We start from the raw sequence: 26276 nt of genomic DNA on the forward strand, positions 1-26276 counted from the left end.
TCAGTGACTACCTTCAACTGTACTCATAATGGTGCAATTTTGTATAAAATGTTCTGCAAAGTGTTTGAGGTGACAAATCTGAGCTATATATCAACATGGAATTAGAAGCTGGAGTAGGCCATTTCGCTTGCTCTGCCATTTGATAAGATCATGGCTGACCTGATTGTGGCCTCAATTCCACTTTTCCCCCTTACCCCAACACCCTCATTCCTGACTGATAGGAAGAATCTTTCCACCTCTCCCATTAAAATATTCAAATGACCCTACCACCATACTGTTTGTGACGAAGTGTGTCACAGCCACATAAACCTCAGAGAGAAATAAAACTTTCCTCACCTCCGTCTTAAATGCAAGATCCCCTATTTCTGAAATGTGTCCTAACTTCTATTTTCTCCCAGAAAGGGAAACCTTACCATTTCAGCATTCATTGTATCAAATATCTTCAGTATTGGTAAATTCACCTCTCATTTTGAGAAACTCTAAAGGATACCAACCCAAACTTTCCTCATAAGATAGTTCACCCCGCACCCCCCACTCATCCCAGGAATCGGTCAAATGACCTTTTTTTGGAATTGTGTCCAAAACAACCAATGTCCTTTTTAAATGAGAAGATTGATGTTTCTTTCCATGTTCATCTTTAAATGAACCCCAAAATGCTACATCAGGAATGGATCTTGTTCATTTTATATTCCGTGGAATTATATAACTACAGCATGGGTTATATTAAAATGTTTCTGCCACTATTTTACCTTCCTTATCATCATGCCGTATAATAGCTTCCTGGATGATGTCTGAAGTGATGAAGTGGACTTTGTTTTTCTTCCCATGTTTGTGTTTGTATTTGAATCCTTCCTGTTTCTGAAGAAGTTTCTCACGCTCATAGTAGGCCTTTATTTGGTCACAACGCATCCGCTTCACAAGACGTTGCCGCTGTCCTAAAGGCAGTGACTCCAGTAAGCACTGGTCGATTTCCATGTCGTGTGTTCGGAAAACATTACAGAGCTGGTAGCAACCTGAAGAAAGCAAAGTGTTGTCACAATTGTAAAATCACCACAGCTAAAGGTATTCTTGGTTTGGTATTAAAGGATTAAATACATTAAAATACTATCAAATTGTGAATATTTTAATTAAATCAACTAATATATACAGTAAGATGCATTTTACAGAAATAGCGTGATGTTCTATGAAATACACTTTGCACGACTCTGCTAAAGTGAAGTTGATTCCTGTAATGCTGCCAATTTCGGATTGTTGCAGATCCAGGTTTGAGAAGGTTGATTTTTAATTATTGTTTGGTCAGGGATCATTGAAAATTGAAATATAGCTTATTTGTTGCCGACTACAATTCAGAAATGTTCAGCATTTCCAGATTATTTTGTGTCTGAAATAACGTTTGATTTCTGGAGTATGCCAGTTATGGGGTGGACTTCCACCCAGACCAGAATCCAGACAATAAGCAGTAGGCATCTTGCCTTAACTGAAGCCCTCCTCTCCTTTACATTGAATTGACAGTCTGCAGACTGAGCAGCACAGGCCACCAACCTGCCTGCTTGTTCAGAGACCGTGGGATGGAAAACAAATGGTTGTGAATATTTCCATTTCTTGAACCCAATCTCAACAGGAAAAATAAAAATTGTGAAACTTGAAAGAGTTCAGAAAAGATTTACAAGGATGTTGCCAGGGTTGGAGGATTTGAGCTTTAGGGAGAGGCTGAATAGGCTGGTGTTGTTTTCCCTGGAGCATTGGAGGCTGAGGGGTGACTTATAGAGGCTTATAAAATCAGAGTAATGTGGATAGGATAAGTAGACAAGGTCTTTTCCCTGGGGTGGGGGAGTCCAGAACTAGAGGTCATAGGCTTAGGGTGAGAGGAGAAAGACATAGAAGGGAACTAAGGGGCAACTCTACCATGCAAAGGGTGGTGTGTGTATGGAATGAGCTGCCAGAGGAAGTGGAGGAGGCTGGTACAATTACAACATTTAAAAGGCATCTGGATGGGTATATGAATAGGAAGCGTTTAGAGGAATATGGGCCAAATGCTAGAAAATGAGACTAGGTTAGGTTAGGATATCTGGTTGGCATGGACGAGTTGGACTGAAGGGTCTACATCTGTGCTGTACATCTCTATGACTATGAATGTTCAAGTGGTCGCTCCTTATTTGAAAGCTGTTTTTTGATTTGATTTATTATTGTCATATGTACCTCGGTACAGTGAAAAGTTTTATGTGCAGTACAGGAAGATTGTACCACAAAGTGCATTAAGGAACTAGAACAGAATGAGGAATACAAAAGTTCCAGCTGCAGAGAAAGTGCGCAAAGAACAAGATTAACATTAATTTTAAGATTTGAGAGGTTCTTCAGACGTCGAATGTCAACAGGGAAGAAGCTGTCTTAAACCTGTTGGTTCCTCTGCTTAAGCTTTTGTATCTTCTGCCTGACAGAAGAGGTTGGGAGAGTATAATCAGGGTGGAAGGGGTCTTTGATGATGTTGGTTGCCTTCCCAAGGCAGCAGAAAGTATGGATGGAGTCAATTGATGGAAGGTTGGCTTGTGGGATGGATTGATCTGTGTACACACTCCCTATCCAACTTCTCCAACTAACTAAGGATTATGGACAGGTTCTTGAAGTTGAGAGGTCACAAGAACTGCTTAACAAAAGTAGTAATGTTAAATGGAAGGTAACAAAGAGACATGGCACGTTGACATGGAAGGGCCACCTTTCTAACTTCTTTTGCAGCTTTAATTAAGCAACCAATTAAGCAGCCAGATCACCATCATAATTGCATTACGGCTTCTTATTAAGGTGAAGGATATGGAATGGGAGTAGTTTGAATGGCCTGAGGCTTTTTGCATCCAGGAATTTATGCAGAGCCTTCAGGATTCTCTGGAATGCTGAATCTCTCTCTCTCTCTCACACACACACACCCCATCTGCCAAATGCTTGCCACCAAACATCAAAACCGGCCCCCAGTGTTGAGAGGCCTTAATGCCGACTACAAAATCTCTCTCAGCCTGTTTCAATTGGTCTGAATTAAGCCTCTTATGGAATCTAATCCAATACCCATCATATGATCATGGATAGCCCTGGAATCCTCATCGTGCGACCTACAAAGTGGCTCCCCCAAAGGATACAGCTGATAAAGCCGATGGTGGAGCAGGCCCAGTCACAGCCTCAGTGTGGTTGAAAGACTTCTGCACCTGTAGTGACTGTAACAAGGTTAGCTGCGTGGATCTCAGAAAAAGATCCCTGAATCAGACTGGTCCAATCAGGGAGCCCTGGTTCACAGGTAAGAACCACAGTGTCAGAGTTTCTGTTCATTTGGAGAGCTGGCTGTGAGGAAGCGGAGGAGATAGTGGGCACAGCAGATGCTGGAAAGTCAGAATAGATAGAGTGTTGTGCTGGAAAAAGCACAGCAGGTCAGGCAACATCTGAGGAGCAGGAGAATTGACGTTTCAGGCAGGGCCCTTCTGAGGGAACTGGACCAGTGTCAAATATCAAATGCTGTGCATGTGTGAAAAATGAGTGATTTGGTGAAGGGATACCAGCTTCTCTGAAGTTATTCAAAGATCCTAACTAATAATTAAAGTGAGTCCCCCATCTAACTCAAGACTGCTCCAGATTATGTCATCACACAACCACAGGATAATATTTCTTGTTTTTTTGCCCTGGCCTTGAGTTTTATCTTTCACAGAAGCACACGTTATAAAAAACGGCTCCTGCAGCCCATAATTTTGCTTCCAATTTGTGACCAGGCCGTTTATCATGTGCATCTACTTAGCTTGCACTTAACTGTGTATTTCCTGCTATGCTGATCACAGACCTAACCAGGGAAAAGCTATAACACTTTAAAATCTGCAATATCCTGCCTGCTTCAGAGAACAGTCTCAGACTTCCCATTTTACTTGTGACTCTCGTGAAATCAATCAGACAATAATCTTCTTTCACTCGCCAGCTTCGTAGCAGAACACAAATCGAGAACATTGGAGTGGTGTCAGATATTAAGCTTGACAGGTTAAGTAGACACTTGGTTTATCCAGTTAACCAGAGAAACCATACAAATTATATCACTCCAATCAGAAAAAAAGACATTGAATATAAAATGGTAATAATCGTATCATTATTTACCAAATTGTAACTTTGGTTTTCTGTTTAAAAATAAACAATGTTGGGAATCTTCCTGAATATTAATCTGCTTCCTTGATTGATCCTCCTTGATTCATATCGCTGAGCAGCATGTCAGTTATAACAGTTACAAATTAAATTAAGGTTGTAACAGTACAGTAACGTCATTTTCACGAATGAATTCTGTTATGCTACAAAATCTGCGATAAATTTTATCATTAAACTAAAATAACACATGTTACCTTATGAACATGACCAATATTTCATTACAATAATAGTCAATTCAAATGACAGTTTTGCACCTACATCATGTTATGAAGAAAAATGTGGATAAGCCTCAGCTATTTTTTTAAAACTTGTAATTGCCTCTCAGAAATTGCAGAATGTGACTTTAAGCCACACAGTAAATATACAGACTTGGGATGCCTTTATGATGCTGCAACATCTCCAACTGTGGGCAGAATATCTGTCAGCTGTAAAACTGAAATCATTCTGTGCTTTCATAGTTTAAGCAAAAATGAGAAGGTTCAGTTGTGAGGATAAAAATTGAAGAAATTGGTGCTGTTCTCCTTAGAGAAGGTGGCCAAGGAGAGACTTGTTCGAGGTCTTCAAAACCAGGAGTGGGGCTGGACAGAGTAGTTGCAGAGAAGCTGTTCCCATTCATAGTAAGAAACAAGAAAGCAAGAGCATAGATTTAAAGTGATGGGTAAACAAAGCAAGAGGAATAGCAGGAAAAAAAATTCACATAACAAGTGAATAGGCCGGAATGCATTGCCTGGAAATGAGGTGGAGGCAGGTTCAATTATAGCATTCAAAAGGGCATTGGATAATTATTTTGATAGAAATGACATAGAAGTATATGGAGAAACAGCAGGATATTAGCAGTATTAGAACTTGTGTGTATACAATGGCCAAATGGCCTCCTTCTGTACTGGAACAATTCTGTGATTGTATTTAGATGGAATTTGTTGATTTATAAAATTCTACACATGTACGGGACATTTCTTGTGAAATTAATTGTGGGGATAAAAAGATTTGCTTTCAAACATAAAAATGCTCCCCATGTGCAAAAATGCTTTTTCATAATAGCAGTAGTTGACTTTTCTTTTGGTTGTTCCAAGTTAATTGATTTTAGTTGACATAGCAATTGAGATGCTAAAAAGAGCCTTGGCTTCCATTGACCACATGCAGGAAGAAAAAAAGCTAGTCCACAGGAGCTCCAGCATCCAATATTTTCAGCCTGAAAACACTTAGATCTGGCCATTAAATTTGAGGACATGACACTGACGGGGTAATTGCATTAAATTGCTTACTATTAGGGCTCACGTATAAAGAATGGCCACGAGGAAGGAGGATACAGAGAAATGGTGAAGGTTCCCAATCCAACAATTATCAGTCAACTTGCCATCTGAGCAACTCATTAGCATCCACTAAAATGTATTTTCACCAAGGATTTGTTTAATCTATTATACTGTTGAATGCTTTCTATTTCAATGTGTTTGATCATCAGATGATAATCATTTTATGACTGTGGGAAGGAATATATGAAATCACTATTTGAGGGGATGTTGCAAAGATAATATTGGCAGACGTTATAATAATATGGCATAGGAAATTATGACATTACTTACTCAAAATATACTTAATAGAAGCACTTTGAGAAAGGAAAATGAATATGCTTTTCAATGCATTGCAAAACGGACTCTTCTCTGTTGTGATGAAACATTTAATTGTATATAGATTTTAAAATATTATAATATTTAAAAAGTCGAGGTCAGGGAGTCATTCTGGAACGGTGACATGACAGGATATTTGTCAGAGACATGGCAGCTACCACCCTTCACTTGAATGGAAAGATATTTATATTGTTGGGTTAATGACAGGCAGAGTAAGCATATAATATCATTAGCTTTGTTTTCCATTCAGAAAGAAATACTCTATCTTCAATTACTGAATACTGTCTTCTCCTCAACTCCAAATACCTCAATACTGTTTTCATTGATTCATACTTAGCAGAGCTAACCCATTTTCTAATGATTTTAATACATAGTTTTGATTTATATGCTCCCCCTCCTATATTTAGCACTCTCTTTGTCTTTTGGTTTGGTTACCCTCACCATCTGTTCCACTTGCTTCTCTTCCTATGTCAACAGTTTTAGTCTACATGCTTTTCCAGCTGCAAATCTGAAGGAGAGAGTTATATCAGACTTAAAACATTTACTCAGTTTGTCTCTCTACAGATACTGCCAGACCTGCTGAGCTTCTGCAGAACATTAAAGAGAGAATAGGGCCCCTCAAAGATTAGCAAGGCAGCCTGTGTGGAACTGCAGGAGATGGGGAAGATACCAAGTATTTTGCATCAGTGTTTACTGTGCAGAAGGACAGGAAAGATAAAGAATGTAGGGAAATAGATGGTGAAAAATGGGCATATTACAGAGGAAGCGGAGCTGAATGTCTTAAAATACATAAAGGTGGACAAATACCCAGGACCTGGTGTATCCTAGAACCTAGTGGGAGTCTAGGGAAGTGATTGCTGGGCTCCTCGCTGAGATATTTGTATCATCGATAGTCACAGGTGAAGTGCCGGAAGACTGGAGGTTGGCTAATGTGGTGCCACTATTTAAGAAAGGTGATAAGGAAAAGCCAGGGAACTATAGGCCGGTGAGCCTGACATTGGTGGTGGGCAGTTTTTATAGGGAATCCTGAGGGACAGAATTCCATTTATTTGGAAAGGCAAGGATTGATTAAGGATAGTCAATAAGGCTTTGTGCATGGGAAATCATGTCTTACAAACATGGAGGTTTTTTGAAGAAGTAACACAGAGGATTGATGAGGGCAGAGGGGTGGACATCATCTATATGGATATCAGTAAGATGTTCGACAAGCTTCCTCATGGGAGTTTGGTTAGCAAAGTTAGATCTCATGGAGTACAGAGAGAAGTAGCCATTTGTATATAGAACTGGCTTGAATGCAGAAAACAGAGGGTGGTGGTGGAGGGTTGTCTTTCAGATTGGAGGCCTGTGACCAATGGAGTGCCACAAGGATCGATGCTGGGTCCACTACTTTTCATCATTTATATAAATTATTTGGATGTGAACATAGGATGTATAGTTAGTAAGTTTGCAGATGACACCAAAATTGGAGGTATCGTGGACAATGAAGAAGGTTACCTCAGATCACAACAGGATCTTAATCAGATGGGCCAATGGGCTGAGGAGTGGCAGATGGAGTTTAATTTAGATAAATGGGAGGTGCTACTTTTTGGAAAGGCAAATCAGAACAGGATTTATACACTTCATGGGAAGGTTCTAGGGAGTGTTGCTGAACAAAAAGACCTTGGAGTACAGGTTCATAGTTCCTTGAGTTGCAGGTAGATAGGATAGTGAAGAAGGCATTTGATATGCATTCCTTTATTAGTCAGAGCATTGACTATGGGAGTTGGGAGGTCATCTTGTGACTGTACAGGACATTGGTTAGGCTATTTTTGGAATATTGTGTGGAATTCCGATCTCCATCCTATTGGAAGGATGTTGTGAAACTTGAAGTGGTTCAGAAAAGATTTACAAGGATGTTGCCAGGGTTGGAAGATTTGAGTTATAGGGAGAGGCTGAATAGGCTGAGGCTGTTTTCCCTGGAGTGTTGGAGGCTGAGTGGTGACCTTATAGAGGTTTATAAAATCATGAGGGGCATAGATAGGGTAAAATAGACAAGATTTGTTTTCCCCCTGGGGTGGGGGAGTTCAGAACTAGAGGGCCTTAGGGGCAGCAGTTTCATGCAGAGGTTGGTGAGTGTATGGAATGAGCTGCCAGAGGCTGTAGTGGAGACTGTTATAATTATAACATTTGAAAAGGTGTCTGGATGGGTATATGAATAGGAAGGGTTTGGAGGGATATGGGCCGGGTGCTGGCAGGTGGGACTAGATTGGGTTGGGATATCTGGTCGACATGGATGGGTTGGACCGAAGGGTCTGTTTCCATGCTGTACATCTCTATAACTCTATGAACAAGAGAGAGCAGCCCTGTGGTTCTCTGGGACTGTCGCAACTTTATCTCTGCGGGCCAGCTATCTTAGTTGGTTGGATGACTCATTTACAATGTTGAGTAACACCATCAGCCCAGGTTCAATTCCTGCTACTGGCTGAGGTTACAATGACAATCCTGTATTCTCAAACTCTGCCCTCCCATGAGGTGTGCTGACCCTCAGGATAAACCACCACCAGATATCTCTCTGTCTCATGAGTGAGAAGCCCTGTAGTCTGGTACGGCTATGGCAACCTTCGTCCATCCTAGCTGAATAGCCTGCTGATGCACACAGATGAGGGGTTCTTGTATATTCCTGCAAGGACAAAGTACAAACCTGCCTTTCGAATCATTTAAACACACACACACACACAGTCTGAAAGAAAACTCAAAAGGAGATGGTTTCCTGTTGAGAGAAGGCAATTAGATTGCCTTGCACCTTTTTGCCTTTTGAAGTCTCTCTTTGAAGCTTTCTTAACATTCTAGAAAGTGCAGCATTTCAGTGGTTCCCACAGGGAATCTTTCAGCAGTGAATTTCACTTTTAGATGTTACATGAGCAGACAACATTGCCTTGCAGTGGCTAAAATAAAAACACAAGTTGTATCCAAACATTCAACATGTCTGAGTAATTTGGGCTTCTGATCCATTGGTATGACATCATCACAATCACATTTCGTGGAGTATTCCAGACCTCATTGTCTACTGCACATACATCTAATAAAACTAGTCTATTCCTGAATCATCATGTAATGAAAAGATAAGCCCCTTGCGTCTTTTCACTACTGTAGATCTCCACAACCTCCTCCGGTCATGTGATGTCAACATACATGATGTCCTCAAGCTTTGAGTGAGTCTTGAAGCTGCAATCTTCGAATCCTGTCTTCACCAACGAGTGGGAGGAGCTTACAACTGTCTTTATGACCGCGATTCAATCAGTCAGTCAATCATGTCTCTGTTATGTACCTCCCTTCCACTAATTCACTTGGGGGACAAACAACACTTCATGGTGCCCCATACACTGAGGAGAGAAGATACAGACTAGTGAAATGGGCAGACCTCTGGCAGATGACACTTAATCCAGAGAAATGCGAAGTGATCTATTTTGGCAGGAAAATGTAGAAACACAACACAAACTACATGGTATATTATTAAAAAAGGGGTGCAGGAACAGAAACATCAAACATCCATGTATAAACAATCTTTGCAGATAGTGGAACAATTTAAGAACATTTTTGAAAGGCTTATGGAATCATTGACTTTATATATAGAAACAGCATACAAATATAAGGAAACTTTGAGCAATTATGAAGAAAAAGGCAAAGCTTCTGTTAGAGGATCATTTCCACCTCAGGGCACCACACTTATGCTAAATACTTATGAATGAGATGGTTAGGCCTCAGCTAGAATACCATTTCCATCTCTGGGGATTATAATTTAGGAAGGCCTTACAGAGGGTGCAGAGGAGATTTGCTGCAATGTTTCCAGGGGTTAAAAGTTCCAATTGTGTGAGGCCACTCGAGAAATTGGGGTTGTTCAAGGGGCACTTCAGAAACAATATAAAGTTTTGATGAATTAATTACCAGAAGAGTTGATAACCAAAGAACAGAAAATTTAGACAATAGCAAAAATAATCAGAGGCAACATGAGGGATTTTTTTTTCATGCAGCAGTTCATTGTTGATCTGAAAGTCACTATTTGGATTGCTGGTGGGAGAAGACTGACTAGATGATGTTGAATGACTATTTGAAGGGGAAACACTAGTAGGCTACAACATGGAAGTAAAAGAGTGGAACTAACTTTCCAGGACTTTCAAAGAAATAGTTCGGTCATAAAATACTACATGCTGCAATTCTGCTGGTTACCATCCCAGAATTCCAGTGTGCAGAATGTTGTCACTGTTAGTGATAAGTAGTTCATATTCATTCAGTTTTGGCTCAGTGTTAGTTCTCCTATGTGTCAGAAAGATTGCAGCTTCAAGACTCACTCTAAAAGCTTGAGGACATCATGTATGTTGACATCACATGGCCTGAGGAAGCTGTGGAGATTCCATCTTTCAGCCAAGTTATTTACTACAGCGCTGATCCATATTTTCACTGTTTGAAAAATAAATAAGAGTTTTCTCAATACAGTAGCCAACACATATCCTGGAATGATCATTGAAACAGACTTTGGACATTTATCACGTTGTTATATGTGGGATCTTGCTCTGCCTAAAATAAACTGTCACTTTTGCTTTCATCACAACAGTGACCGAGCTCCGGAATCAGAATCATCTGTAGAATATTTTACAAAACAAGAGAATATACAAGCTCTGGGTAAATGCAGGATTGTTGTACTTTTTTCTTTCTCTACAGATCTCCATTTGAATTTGAACCAGGTTATTTCTGAAGAAAATATTAAATTTAGAATAATTACAGTCTGGACGCAGGCCATTTGACCCATCAAGTCCACCAATCTTCTGAAGAGCATCCCACCCAGACTGACCCCATCCCTGTAACACTGCACTTCCCATGACTAACCCACCTGGCCTGCACATCCCTGGAGACTATAGGCAATTAGGCATGGTCATTCTATCTAACCTGTACATCTTTGGACTGTGGGAGGAAACTGGAGAACCTGGAAGAAACCCACGCAGACACAAAGAAAACATGTAAATTCCACACAGATAGACAGTCACCTGAGGCTGGAACCAAAACCAGGTCCCTGGAGCTGTGAGGCAGTAGCATTAACCACTGAGCAACCATGCTACCCACAGTCACTAGTAAAAATTGAAGAACAAAAGGATTATAGATAGAAGTTAATAATACATTAACCATTTATGAAGTAGTTTGAATTGAATTCCTGTTATGTCAAATAGAAACTCCATCAGGAAACATTAATTTTGATTTTTCTACAGATGCTGCCAGACCTGCTGAGCGGTTCCAGCAATTTCTGTTTTTGCATTGAAGCTTAGTCTATCTGGTAATATGGCATTCCAGTGACAAGAAGATCCGGCATATAAACTTCACCGATTGAATATTAAGACAAATTTTCATCTTGCTCTTTTGATTTTAAGGAAAATTAATCAGATATTAAGAACACATTTGTTTAAACAGGAAGGAAATGTTAATAATAATAAGCCGCTTACTAAAATCATCATCATCTAATCTGCCTGTCATCAGTAGTGAACTTTCAAATTAGAGAGGCATGTTTTTTAGTTTTACTCTCTTGACTTGGTCACCTTGCCAATCCCAAGAGATGATTTTCTATGTACCCAAATTCTCCTCATCAATAAACTAAAGTTCTGCTTAAATTCTGCAGTTAAATTCTTGCGTACCTATAGAAGTTGGCAAGGGTATTTGCCATCATGCCAAACCTTCTCAGCTGCCAGTATTGCTCTCGAGGCAAAGCTTTTCACTGTGCCTCGGTACATGTGACAATAGACTCAATTCAATTCAATTGAGTCAAGCATCACTCATCATTTTGTTGGTTGTTGAGGATGCTGTAGTGGAATATCTTATGAATTGGGTTTTAAAGTTAGACTTGCTCTGCAACTCAATAACATGTGTACTCACTAAGTTGATGAATGTGCAAACTGATATTGATATGAGTACTGATAGTGAGTACACATGTTATTGAGTTGCAGAGCAAGTCTAACTTTAAAACCCAATTCATAAGATATTTCACACGGATGATCCCTGGAATGACAGGTCTAGCATATGAGGAACGGCTGAGGATACTGGGATTGTATTCGTTGGAGTTTAGAAGATTAAGGGGAGATCTAATAGAGACGTACAAAATAATACATGGCTTTGAAAAGGTGGATGCTAGAAAATTGTTTCTGTTAGGCGAGGAGACTAGGACCCGTGGACACAGCCTTAGAATTAGAGGGGGTCATTTCAGAACGGAAATGCGGAGACATTTCTTCAGCCAGAGAGTGGTGGGCCAGTGGAATTCATTGCCACGGAGTGCAGTGGAAGCCGGGACGCTAAATGTCTTCAAGGCCGAGATTGATAGGTTCTTGTTGTCTAGAGGAATTAAGGGCTACGGGGAGAACGCTGGCAAGTGGAGCTGAAATGCGCATCAGCCATGATTGAATGGCGGAGTGGACTCGATGGGCCGAATGGCCTTACTTCCACTCCTATGTCTTATGATATAGGAAAGGAGGGCATCAGGATCCAGAATGAACAGGACAACCAACAAAGGTATTGTCTTAAAATATTATGGTGTGGGGACAGAGAAAGACTGGGCTGAGCTGGGGAACAGGTAATTGAGAAGCAGTAGTGCACATTTAAGGGATATTTTTGATTACTCCGAATTTGCTTTACATTGGAATGTATTTACTCTAAGGGGAGGTTCCAACATCCATGATGGTTAACAAAATAAATTAAGGAATGAATCAAACTGAACATAAAAGAAACATACAATTGATAGGGTTCAATGTCAGATCAGATGATTAGATGCAATATGAGGAACAGAAAAGAATGGCCAAATGATTAGTCAGGACAAATAAATTAATATCTGAGCGGAAGCTAGCTAAAAATATAAAAATGGATAACAAGAGTTTCTCCAAGTATTTAAAATGGAAATGAGGAACTAAAAAGTGAGCATTGCTCTTCCACAGAGAGAAAATAGGGACTTCTTAATAAATAATAAGGAAGTCATAGATGAAGTAAACAATTTTTTCTGTCTTCACAATAAAACACTTTACTGTAATACTTAAAAATTAGGAGGAGAAGAAGGGGAGAATTTGCTTAAATAATAATAATCACCAGAAAAGCAGTCACAAACAAACAGATGGAACAGAGGCTTGACAAATCATAGAACCCCTACAGAGTGGAAGCAAGCCATTTAGCCCTTTGAGTTCACACCAGCTCTCCGAAGCATCCCACACAGATCCACCCTCTACCTATCCCCTTAATATATTTACCACAGCTAATCCACCTAGCCTGAATATCCTCGGACACTGGGCAGTTTAGCCCAGCCAATCCACCTTGGGTCGAGATTGACTTCACCCTCGGATCTTAAATCAGGTGGCTAAGGAGGTATTAGAGATGTCAGTATAAGTGTTCCAAAACTCTCTAGACTCTGAAAAGTTTCCATCGGATTCAAAAATAGCCAATATAACTCTTTCATTCAAGGAGAGAGGAAGGCATAAAGCAGGAAACTATAGTGCAGTTAGCATGACAGCTATATGGGGAAAATATCAGAATCCGTAAAAGAGGTCAGAGCTGGGCATTTGGAAAACACAATCATTAGAAGGATTCAGCATTTTTTTTTACAAATTCTATCATGATTAACCAATTTATTGACCCTATTTGTTAAAGCAACATTAGGGCTCTTGTGGTGTAGTGGTAGTATCAATACCTTTGAGGCAGGAGACCTTGATTCAAGTCCTACTTCTTCCAGAGATGTGTAATAGCACTTCTGAACAGGTTAGTTAGGAAAATATATGTAAGTAACATGCACCCTGGATAAAATGGAGCTGGGAGATATACTTACTTTGGATTACCAGAATACATTTGACAAGGCTCTACATAAGAAAGCTTTTGAACAGAAATAGGAGTTCGTGTTATAGGTGTAACATATTAGCAAGGGTAGAAGATTGTCTGGATGGCAGTAAACTGAGAGTATGCATGAATGGGTATTTTTCTGATTGGCAGGATGTGACAAGTGGAATCTTGCAGAAGTCTGTGCTGGGTACTCAACAACTTATACCATTGTTTTAGATGAGGGGAACAAAAGTAGTCAAATTTGCAGATCACATAGACATAGGTAAGTAAGTATATTGTAAAGAGCACACAGGAGATGGCAGATGGCAAATGTGGGAATTGGGGTAGTGGCTGGTTCTAGTTGGGATGCTCTAAGGGTTGGTGTAGACTTGATGGGCTGAATGGCCTCTTTCCACTGACTGCCTTTAACTTCTGCATTTAAGAGCAGATATTATGTTGCAAACATATGACCTGATGAACTCCTGAGTATGTGTTTATTTGCATAAATGGTGAGTTGAGATTCTATGCCAAAAATAAGTGTCCTTTTGAAATTGTTGCCAAGCCAGTTTGGAGATTGACCAGCTTCTGTGTTGGATGTACCAAATCACAACAGCATTATAGAAGATTCACCTACAGCTTTGCATTACACAACAGTTTAAAACAAAGAGTCACTTAGGTTTAAATATTGATGTTTAGTTCTAGATGCTCTACAAGAGGAAACATCCCTTCCACATTTACTCTGTCATGGCCCCTCAGGATCTTGTATGTTAAAAATTAAAGTTACCTTGTGTCAGTATCAAGCACTCTCAGGATATTTCATTGGCAGGAGAGTTTTTGATTTGAAGTGTCACCTCCCAAGCTCTACAAGTGCACTCTAATTTTCATAAAGACACCTTCTGTCTTTCAACATGTGACTACTTCCCCACCTAACCATCTTATCTGGGGACAAGTGAGAAAAATTCTCGGTAATGTGGAAATCTCACAGTCGGTAGTTGAGAAAAATCTTCATCACATTATCTATATTGATTGCAAATCCTGGTCTCATAGATGTGTGGTCACCTTTTTTTATGCCATCTAGCATGGTAGGCCAAGCTAAAAGGCAAAGAGATGCAGGATATAAAGACCATATCTTCTCGTTATTTTTCTGTATTTTGGATTATGGACTGAACTGGAAAAGATGTGTTAAAACTAAAGATTATTGAAGGAATGGGTGCATTTTTATAAAACAACTTACCGTGATTGACAATGAGTTTTAGTAACATTGCTGCTTTGTTCAGGAAGTGGTGGAGGCTGTTTACAGATGGCCTGGCACTGGGTCAGGGGGCAGGGAGGATAATGGTGGTAGGGAACAAAATGGGATTGAGCTTGCGACAGGCTTGTGATTGGGTTATGTATTAGAGTGGTGACTAGTTGTGGATGCCAAAGACCATTAGTCTGATAACAACTAATTGATTGGCTTTTATGAACAGCTTGTGTGTTAGTTCAATTTGATTTTGATTTCATTGTCACATGTACTCAAGTACAAAAAGTACAGGAGTACAGTGAAAAAAAGTGTGCAATGTTGCTGCACAAAAGTGCCATCTTAAGTATAATCCTAAGAGAAAGGCAGAAAAAGTGTTATAGAAAAGAGTTAGAATTTTAACCAGTATAGTTGTATGTCAAAAGTTTTAATTGACTAGTTATGGTTAGAGTATCTATTTGTAATAAAAGACTAAATTATCATTATGTACAGAAATCAGCTCAATGTTTTCTATTAGTCACAGTCAATCCAACAGGTAAATAGGAGACTGTGATAGAATTCCTTACTTTTGTGACAGTTAGGAATAGGCAGCCTTGATTTCTAACACATTGAAGCATGACAGGGGGATAAAAATAAAAACAAAAATAGAGAAGGATACTTAAACTTTATACAAAACAAATCACTTGTATTATTGCGTAGATGTCAAAATGCACTATCCCTTTAAGACAGATAGCTGACACCATGTTCTGTGATGGTCTGAACCAAAAACACTAAATCTTAGTCTTTGTACAATGGAGTCAATATGTCAGTCAACTATGTCAGTCAACTATATGTTGGCAACAGTAACATAACAAGCGTAAAGCCCATAAGACCAGGTTATCATACTTCCTGTTAATTAGTTATGAATCAACTTCCAGATATTCTGGCTTCATGACAACCTGAGTCCATGTGGTCCATTTTATGAGTTAACATTCAGAAAACCATAGCAAATTATTATTTGTACTTTTTCTGAATTTAGGACACCCAAAAAGCTTCAACCTAAATTACATTTCAGGTGTTCATACTTTGTAATGTTACTAAATCAACCAGCCATTTCATGAACATTTCATGACATCCCTAAATCATAATGAGCCAACCAGATAGTCAGTTCCTAGATGGTATTAGTTGAGAATTGAAATATTACAAGACACCAAAGGAATTCTCCTGCTCCTCTTTGGAAAGAAAATTGTATTGGGGCCTTGCATATTTATTCAAAGCCTCAGTTTAACTTCTGAGAGAGAAAGTGAGTGAGAGAGAGAGAGAGAGAGGGAGGGAGGGAGAGAAAGATGAATGTCATAACAGCAGTCTCTTCATACTTCAACGGAGTAATAACTTGATAATATCCTCATGTCCTTTTAAAGTCATTGTGTCATAAAGCCACAAAGATTACAACTATTGAGAAAAGGCTGACATTTAATGGTAAAACAAGGAGTTTGAAACAGAATGAATGATCACTGAACTAAATTAATAACATATTCATTTTCCAACAAATTATCTACTGTCAGAACAAAGCACTGAGCATTGAAAATTCCAAAATGATTCTTATAATGGACTTAACTTCTCTTTAAATTAAGAAAATAAAAGTTAAATGCATTAGCCATTTACTCAGTAAACATGACTAACGTTTAGTGGTGCTCCTAGTCTTACGATTATAATTTGGGCATTGCTAATAACATTGTTATACAAAAAACTCAATCTTTGCATTATTATGTAATACACATCACAATTAGAATAGGGCAAATCAGATTAGAGAGATGAATGTGTGGCTTAAAGACAGGTATGGGAGAAATAGGTCCTGGTTCATTGGGTACTGGCACTAATGCTGGGGAAATCAGAATTTGTACCAATAGAATGGTCCAAATCATCTGAACTGTTCTGGTGTTGGTTCTTGCCAACGACATAAATAGAGTACTTTTATATACACTTGAGGCAAAGAAACATCTGCTAAACCAAAGAATAGAGTCAAGGCCAAAGAGAAAGATATTAATGCACTTACAGGAAGAGATACAGTATTCAAGTTGAAGAGTTAATCAACAAGTAAGACTAGAAATTACAAGAGGAGTAAAAGGAATAAAAATAAAGATTTTGAATTTGAATGCACATGACTTTTCAAATAAAATAAATGAACAGACAGTGCAAGCAGAAGTGAATAAGTAACGTCTCACAGACACTACAGATTCATTTGGCTGAATGGCCTGCATTTCCTCTTATGTGTTATGATATTTTGGTCTAACTAAATGTTAGAAGTGGCGATAATTCAGGAAATGGATGAGCAGGAAGTAGTCTATAAAATGTAGGCGCTTTGAATGCCTTAGCCTAAAATCATACTGTGAGGTTAGCACAAGGGATGGCCAATAGGATCTTAATAGGTAGCTTGGAATTCTGTGGTACTGCAGTTGTCTTTGCATCCACATTTGAAGTGGAGATGCAGCTTTTATAAAGTGCACATAGCTTTTGTACTGAAGGGAGAAAGTAGTTTGTGTAAAGATAAAATCAAAATACAGTTCCTTCAAAGCAGCTAACAAGCAGAGTCCAATTTATAAATGCATGATTCCAACATAGTTCATTGATAAGTATTGGATACACTGGAGTGCCTTCATGCTATTTTATTTTGGAGTGGTAAGGAATAAGTACATTATGACAAAAAACAGAAGCAAATTACAATCAGTGAGATAAACCTGCACAATGTTCATTTTTGGCAATTTGACCAAGCTGATCTTCGAACTGGAGTAATTGTGAATTTCATATCCATTCATTTGCAGGTAAAATACCTATGGAGAAGCAATAGTTTTAAAAGGCAAGTTAAACAAAAGGTCTGTTAGTTGAATCTTGTTGAATATCATAAAAAGCAGGTAAGGATATCAACAGGCAAACCTGGTGTTGCAGTTGGAGATACCTATATTGGGAATGAACCACCTCAAAAGATGTGGTTTAAAACTAAAAAGGACCACTGAAGCAGCAACAAGTTAGAAAAGGGTTCATTTTGTTGTGCTTCAGTCTCCGCCCAGAGTTAAGTTCATACGAGAGACAGTGTTGGTTGATATTTCACAGTTAAAATAAAATGTGTGCTGATAGTCCTCATAATTACTGAGGAATAAAATAACAGCAACTTCTGGTATCTACAGGTGATCAAAAATGAGGAATATTCAATCGGAGGAGCCCTGTGCCCACTGTGCTATCCTTGTAACTTGCTGAATGACTTGCCATGGACATGCATAGAACATTGTAAAGCTGGCCTGGTTAAATGTCAAAAAAGACTTGGCCTCGCTCAGTGTAAGTAGATTTTGAACAGTGTGGTAAACCTTAAATTGCTGCCAATCAATTTATCTGACATAAAATATTTAAAAATCTGGAGTCTTATTCCTGCTGAACTAAATTATTATTGGAAATTTTAAGGACTTTTTTCCTGTTTCTTTAATAGTTCTCTCGTAATCACAATTTTTTGCTACTTATGTAACTATCTGGACATAATTTTAGGGAATGGTTAGCTCAGTTGGGTAGATGGCTGGTTATGCAGAGTGACACCAACAGCAAGGGTACAATTACTGCACTAACGGAGATTACCTTAAGAAGTATTCTCTTTCTTAACCTGCCCCTTTGCCTTAGGCCTGGTGGCCCTCAGGAGATCACCAGTCATCTCTCCCTAATGGTCTGGTAAGACTATGGTGACTTTAGCATACATAATTTTACATTTTTAAAAAATAATGCATATTTCCTGGTTTAGGTTCTGTGTTCCTCACTTTCATTGATGAAACAGGCCATTACCTGCCCTGCACACCATGGATCTAAGAGTTTCAGTGCAAGGTTCTCCATGATTTCAGCTCTCTAGTTACTGAAAATGCAGTGTAAAAACTTACAGAACATAGAGAGGAAAGTGTAAGTCCAATCGGCAGCAAATGTCATTTTTTTCAAACACAAACTACAAACTCCTGACAGACATATAATCCCACCACTTGTGATAATCAATATATTTTGAGGTTAATAACAAGCCTGAGGTAATCAGGGGTTTATAAACTTTTCTTAAGGAGTTAGTCTTAGATAAGCATTGTCTTTGAATGGGTTTTGTATTTTGGAGGGGAAAAAAAAAGATCCTTTATAAAGTAATTTCAAATACAATTGGTAATGCTTGGGGTATAATAAGGATATTTTATATTGTCACAAAGCTGGTCCTTTTACAAGGTTACGTTGTCCTTGATGATTTTCAGAGAGAGGTTCTAACTGACCCAGGTTCCATCATGTCTGAAGTTTAAATGGTTCATTGGGTCCCTTTTGTTTATACCTAACAGGTAATGTCTCAGGCAGAAAACTTTCAAGTCTTTGAAAAAAACTGGCATAATCAAGGGGCATGGCCAGCTCTCTAGCTGCGCAGGTCAGTTCAGTGCGGGGGTTAGTTGAGTCAGGGTCACACTTGAAAGTGGACGATCTCCCTCTCCTTCTGACTTGGTAACCTGTAAGCTTTTCATGTCATTTTTACTCTTTGTGCTAAGGGATCTGTTTATTGGGTCTGTCACAAGGATTTTGGAACAGCATCATTAAGTCAAGACAGCCTATCGGGTTTTGATAGGATAAGTTATTCGGGTATTCTATTTTCGGGTTGTTGTGTTTCAGTTCGTAATTTCATACATAAATACTCGGCAGTCTGACCAGCTAATTCACTCTGGGAATATCCACTATACACTTACCTGAAACAAATAACAAAGTTATGGTCTGGGCTACCTGCTTAAAAATGCTTTGAGGGGTCAGGCCTGGCCCATAACAATATTTATATTGGGCTTCTGATGATCACCAGATATCTCAATCTGCTTCACCACCTGTGAGAGTTCTATAATATGTTTGATACATAATCTCTGCTATATCATTGGAAACATGTCCATCAAAATGCACTTCGCAAACTCTCACTAAAATTATAATAACAAGATAATGTATTTTGAAAGTTTATTTGAGAAATAAATAATGGCCAGAGCACCAGAGATATCTTCATATTTGCCCTTGTCACACAACATTTTCACATCCACTCGAGTAAGTAGACAGGGCCTCAGTTTAACGTCTTGTCCAAAAGGCACCACCTCTGACAATACACAGTGCTCCCTTAGCACTGCATTGGAATGTCAATCTGATTTTTGTACTGGATTAGTGGTGCTGGAAGAGCACAGCAGTTCAGGCAGCATCCAACGAGCTGCTCGTTGGATGCTGCCTGAACTGCTGTGCTCTTCCAGCACCACTAATCCAGTATTTGATTTTCAGCATCTGCAGTCATTGTTTTTACCAATCTGATTTTTGTGCTCAGTTCTTGGAGTAGCGCTTCATGCTGGAACCTTGGTGATTTAAAAATGTGAGAGTGTGCTACCAACTGAGCCACAGCTGACACAATTCTTTTATGTATAAATTCATGGTTACGCTGAAATTTTATCTTGGAAAATTAGTTAAATAAGCAGGAAATTAATTCCTGTGCAGATAAAAATGCATCTCCCTATATCGAAGGATACTATTTACCTGTGTTTTTGTTCTCAGATTTCAGTGGAAATGAAAACTGAACGACTTCTACAATGAGCAGATCATGGGTTCCAACAGTTTACTGCCAAAGAAGTGGAGGTGAAAAGCAACCTTAAGTCTTCTGCCCTCTCTCACCTAGTGTATGAGAAATCACGCAATCAAGCAAAGACAGAAAATAATTCTGCAAATAAATTAATTAAGTGAAACAACACATTAGTTATGTTCTTCCAACAACCACCACCACCCCCACCCCCACCTCCCGGGCACTTCACAGAAGCATTACAAAGCAACTGAACCACACAAAGTGTTCTTAGGCCAAATGATCAGAAGGTTGATCCATGAGGTTCTGAGAAGAGGGTAAAAGTGAATGAGAAAATGGGCGACTGACTCATTTGTACAACAATGTGATTTTCAAGCTGTCCTGTTTGTTGAGGCCTCCACATGTTTGACAAGCTGCCTCTCAAGAGAAAAAAAAAAGATGATGGCTGTTTGCTCTGTAGAACAGGCAAATATGATTGTTAAGAGAACAGTGTTGAGAATGTGGTGCTGGAAATGCACAGCCGGTCAGGCAGCATCCGAGGAGCAGGAGAATCGGTATTTCCAGCATAAATCCAGGATGCTGCCTAACTTACTGTGCACTTCCAGCACCACACTCTCAACTCTGATCTCCAGTCCTCCCTTTCTCCTTGTTAACAGAACAACTGAAGAACAATTAATAAGGTATTAAGATTTTACTGAATGTCTTGGGTTCAAGTGTCACCTGTGTTATCATATGTCTGGACAGATTGATTAAAATAGCAAAATAAAATTCCCCAAAAGTGCTCCTTCCCTTCCGCAGAAAGTGCCCATCTTATCTTCATAAAGGAAGCCTTTAATTCACTTTATACTTCTTAATTTTATCCAAATACATATACAAACAATGAAAGAAACATTGCAAAGATCAGGTTATTCAAAATTAATAAATGGCATCAATCATATAAAAGCTAAGCTAAGCTTTGTCCCTGTAGTCATGATTTGGAGATGCTAGTGTTGGACAGGGATGTACAAAGTTAAAAATCACACACCAGATTATAGTCCAACAGGTTTAATTGGAAGCACACTAGCTTTCGGAGTGCAGCTCCTTCATCAGGTGGTTGTGAACCACCTGATGAAGGACCGTCGCTCCGAAAGCTAGTGTGCTTCCAATTAAACCTGTTGGACTATAATCTTGTGTTGTGTGATTTTTTAACACTCTCCCTGTGATTGAATAAACAGCCCACTGCTGAACTAATGGACTCTGCTCATTAGGGTTTTGCTTACATGGATTGCACAGGATTGCGATCTTGATCATTTTTTTACTTTGTAAAATCTTGATCTTTCCTTTGAAGGATATTTCAATACATGTGTTTATTTGGACAAGATTTAGAGGTATAAATTGGGCTGAAGGTTTCCTCAACACAACCTTATGAACTGTACTTGATGGACAGCTTTACAAGTTCAACTGGTTATCAAAGAGAATGTTGAATACTTAATTAATTATTTTTGTTTCTAATTCAAAACTAAGCTTACTCTACAATTCACAACTCCTTGGAGGGACCATAAGCCAATTCTCTGAACAAAACAAGCTACATTCCATCAAAAAAAATAGAAAAGAAATGTGGATGCTGGAAACCTGAAACAAAAACAGAAATTGCTGGAAAATCTCAGCAAAGACTTGGCAGGATCGGTGGAGAGGAATCAGAGTTAATGTTTCAGGGTGCAGAGACCTGTCTTCAGAGCGGATAGTAGCTAGGAAGAGCTTGGTAGTTATGCTGAAGATAGGGTGGACATGGGGGTTGAGGTGGGAGGAGTAAATGATAGGTGGAGATAGAGCCTAAAGAGAGTAAAATGGTTGGACAGACAAAGCAGTGGATAACGGTCAGCCAAGGAAAATGAATGGCTGTTAATAGGTTATATGTGATAGCACCCTATGTGAGGACAAGGCCAGGTGTATGGGGGTGGTGGAAAGAGTTGGGGGAAGGTGCTCAAGCCTGAAAATTGTTCAATGCAATACTGAATCCAGGAAACTGCAGAGTTCCCAAGTCAAAAATGAGAGGCTGTTCTTCTAGCTTGCGCTAAGCTTTGCTGGAGCACGGCAACAAATCTGGGACAAAGGTATTAGCCAGGGAACATGTGAGGTTCATCTGGCAAACAATTGGAATCTCAGGGTCTTTCTCGTGAACAGAATGTAGGTGTCCTATGAAGCGATCACCTAGTCTGCACTTCAATTCCCCAAAAATGTAGAGATGATCATATTGTGAGCATTGAATACAGTAGATAAGATTGAGTCTAGTGCAGGTAAAGTGCTGCTTCACCTGGAAGGTGTGTCCAGGGCCTTCGAGACAGAGGAGGAGGAGGAGGAGGTGGTAATAGGCAGGTGCTACACCTTATGCGATTCCATCAAAATTGTGAGGATCTTGAAATGTTGATGCAGTCAAAGGTTTTACGCAAGCTTACTAGTCATGCTCTTCAGCTGCATTTGCAAAACTGACTGGAAAGAGGAATGGGAATTAATTCCAAAAAGATCAGGCCCTGTCCACCATTTTTATTGACCTCCCAACTCAGTAAAATCATGGTCATCACTTCTGAAACTGAGCATCAGTTTCTCGAAGGTGCAGAAGCTGTAAGAGAGATCATCAGCTCCAATAACAGTCAGATGGTGGACTTTGCTGGTTTATATTTTCATAAAGCATGGGCATGACTGGCTGGCCCAGCATTTCTTTGCCCATCCAAAGCTGCCCTTGGAAAGATGGCAGTGAACTGGTTTCTTGATCTGCTGTAGTTTGGCTTGACACACAGTGCTGTAAGGGAAGGTGTTCCAAGATTTCTAACCAGCATGAGAGAAGCAATATACTTCCAAGTCGGGATAGTGTGATGTTTGGAAGCAAGCTTATGGTGATGGTCCCACACAAGTGCTACTCTAGGTTGGTCATACCATAGCTTTGGAAGAAGCTGTTGTAGGAACTTTGGTGCATGTTGTCACAGGTACACACTGCTGTCACTAAGTCCACGAGTAAATGAAGATTTAATATGGTGGCTGAGGTGCCAAAACATTGAGTATTTTTTTTTGTCTGGTTAGGTAAAGCTTCAAATATTGTTAGAGTTCCAGGCTAGTGGAGAGAATTCCAGCACATCCCTGACTTGTGCCTTGGACATGATGGACAGCTTTGGGGAAACTAATGGTGAGCTACTTGCTACCAAATTCCTAGTTTCAGACCTGCTCTTATAGCCTCTGTATTTATAAGGCTGATTCACTTCAATTTCCGATCAATGTGAACTTCCCAGGTTATTGATAGTTGTGATTCAGTATTAGTAATCCCATTGAATGTTGGGGGAGATGATTAGGCTCTCTCTTGTTGGAAATAGTCATTTTCTGGAGCTAATATAACCTGCCACATATCCAGATCCAAGTTTTGCTTTAAATGGATATTAGCTGCTTCAGTTCTGAGGAGTCATGAATGTTGCTGCACAATCATCAATGTACATCCCTGCTTCTGATGTTATGGAGGGACAGTCATTGATGAAGCAGCTGAAGATGGTTGGGCTGTGGACACTAATCTGAGGAACTCCTGCAGAGATATCCTGGAGATGAGATGATTTACTTCCAACAATTACAACTATCTTTCTTTACACTAAAGATAAGCATCTGATCTGATGGCTTAGACTCCAATCAAGTGATGGTGCTCCTTCCTCAGAATCTCATCCTCAGGTGTCACTGATCAGGCAGAAGCTCTTGGTCCTGTACATGCAGAAATACACAGAGGTGTAGTTTGGTGAGGAAAGGTGAAATGTATGGGAGGCGAGAAGTGTGTGGATTTCTACCATCTTATACATCCTACTGTCTTACAGAATGAGGATGGTGGGGTGTGAGAAAGTATGTGGATAGGAAGAGAACAACATCCTGGATGGTTGACTGTTGCTCGCTGTCAGAGCCTTGTTGACTCTCTGGCTAAAGGCTGAACAAGGAATGGAGGACATACAGCAGTGCTTGACCCTCCCAAATGTAATTGTTTCCCAATTTGTGCTACTTTGTCCTTCAAGAGAGAGAAGAATGTCAGTGAGTGCATTGTACTCACCAATAGTAACAACAGCAGCCACCTGTATTCGTATTAGCATTTTAACTATTCGACATGGAGCCACAGGGCAGATGACCAAAAGCTCAAAGTTCAAAAGGTATGATGCAAGTTTGGTCTTAAATTTGAAAGCGAGATATCAAGATGCAGAAATTTTAAAGGAAGGAATCAAAGGCTCAGAGCCCTGACAACTGAAGATACAATCATCAACAGTGCAGCAATTAAAACTAGGGATGCTTATGAGGCTAGAATTGGAGGAACACAAATACAAGGAAGGTTGAGAAGCTGTCATAGGGGAAATAAATGAAAGATCTAAGAAGCAAGTCGGAAGCTTGCACATGTGGTGAATGTATGAGGCTGAAGTGGACTAAACGAATGTTCAGGTGAAAGTGAGGACTGTAGATGTTGGAAATTAGAGTCAAGAGTGTGGTGCTGGAAAAGCACAGCAGGTCAGGCAGCATCCAGGGAGCAGGAGAATCGACTAATGAAGGTCTTTTGCCCAAAATGTCAATTTTCCTGCTCCTCAGATGCTGCATGACCTGCTGTGCTTTTCCACCACCACATTCTTGACTCATAATGAATATTCAATATGGATCCTGATTGTTGGGAAACTAAATGACAAACAGCGTTTTGAGCTGTGTGTGAAATTAGTGGTGCACTTGGTAGCAGATGGTGTGAGGTCTTTGAACATTTTTTGGCACCATATCCAGTTCCTCAGGGACTGATTGCTGGCATTGACCTCAATGGTTATCTGTACAATTCCTTTTTCAACCCTTGTCTGGAGAACATCCTTGCTCTCTGTGGAAAAATGAGCTCTCTCCTTCTTTCAGTCTTGTTCATTAAGGCTTCAAGCACTGAAAGCCAAAACCTAGAATTTTTTTGTTCAGTCTGCTGTTCCATTGTTCTGGCTTCTTCCTACTCAGAGACTTATTCCCAGCCACTTCCAGCTGTTCCAATTGTACTCTTTTTTACTGCAGAAGGATTTCTAGCTCAGTGTTTGAACTAGTTACAACACCCAATGCAGCTAGAATACTTCACCCTTTAAGAGATGCTGACTACATGTAAGGAGGTGCAGCTACCTTTAATTCGTTTTGGCCTTGGACAACCTTGAGCCCTACTATGAGAAGCCATTCAAGAAAGCATTTGGCATTTGGCTGTGCACCTCAAAACATGCCTACAATGCTTCCATTGGCTGTACGATAATCAGAAAACCCAATCCCCAAACCACCATGGGCCTTCCTGAACTTTCAACTCTTTCAAAATTAAAATCTGAACAGGTTCTGAAACAATCAGGGATAACTACAATGATTCACATACATTTGGTCATTAAGAAACAGCTATTCAGTGTTATTTTCTTCCTGACAGTTTAACTGTTAATTTACTACACTGCCCATGAGCAAAGCAGTGTGACAAGAATGGTATTTGATACAATTACATTATTACATACTGACAATAATACTGAAACATCTGTTCGTTCATCTATCGTGTAAATTACTATCCATATACACAGATGTCTGAATGCATCTCAAACTGAAGAGGAAGGTGGATTCTAAACAAAGAATTTGGCATTTACCAGGGTGTGCTCTGTTTAGTTTACAACATAAATGTCTTCAATTTGATTCTGTTATACAGTGTTTCATTGTGTATTTCACTTTTATTTATTCAGGGCTCATCTACCATCAGATGATATAGCAATGGTTAGATTTAAATGCTTACTTCAACCTGACCATATAAATTTATAAATTGTTCATGTGACTTTAAAACTGATCCATAGACACTCAACTCTAGATTGGTAAAAACTGC

General features: G+C 39.5%; 1 protein-coding gene across 6 annotated transcripts in view; it reads right to left on the reverse strand.

The window, feature by feature from the left end:
* myo16 (myosin XVI) overlaps window positions 1-26276 on the reverse strand; it is a 390437-nt gene that overhangs the window by 344685 nt on the left and 19476 nt on the right. For 3 of the 6 annotated variants that reach the window (XM_072578153.1, XM_072578149.1, XM_072578148.1), the window contains exon 2: window positions 750-1013. In XM_072578153.1, the coding sequence (XP_072434254.1) occupies window positions 750-975 (226 nt within the window). In that variant the 5' untranslated portion in view covers window positions 976-1013. Of the gene's footprint in view, window positions 1-749; window positions 1014-4122; window positions 4141-10123; window positions 10217-20382; window positions 20518-26276 lie in introns of those variants that run through there. The other 3 variants (XM_072578150.1, XM_072578152.1, XM_072578151.1) reach the window with 3 other exon arrangements.

Source organism: Chiloscyllium punctatum, chromosome 9, assembly GCF_047496795.1.
Source record: "Chiloscyllium punctatum isolate Juve2018m chromosome 9, sChiPun1.3, whole genome shotgun sequence".
Taxonomy (NCBI): domain Eukaryota; kingdom Metazoa; phylum Chordata; class Chondrichthyes; order Orectolobiformes; family Hemiscylliidae; genus Chiloscyllium; species Chiloscyllium punctatum.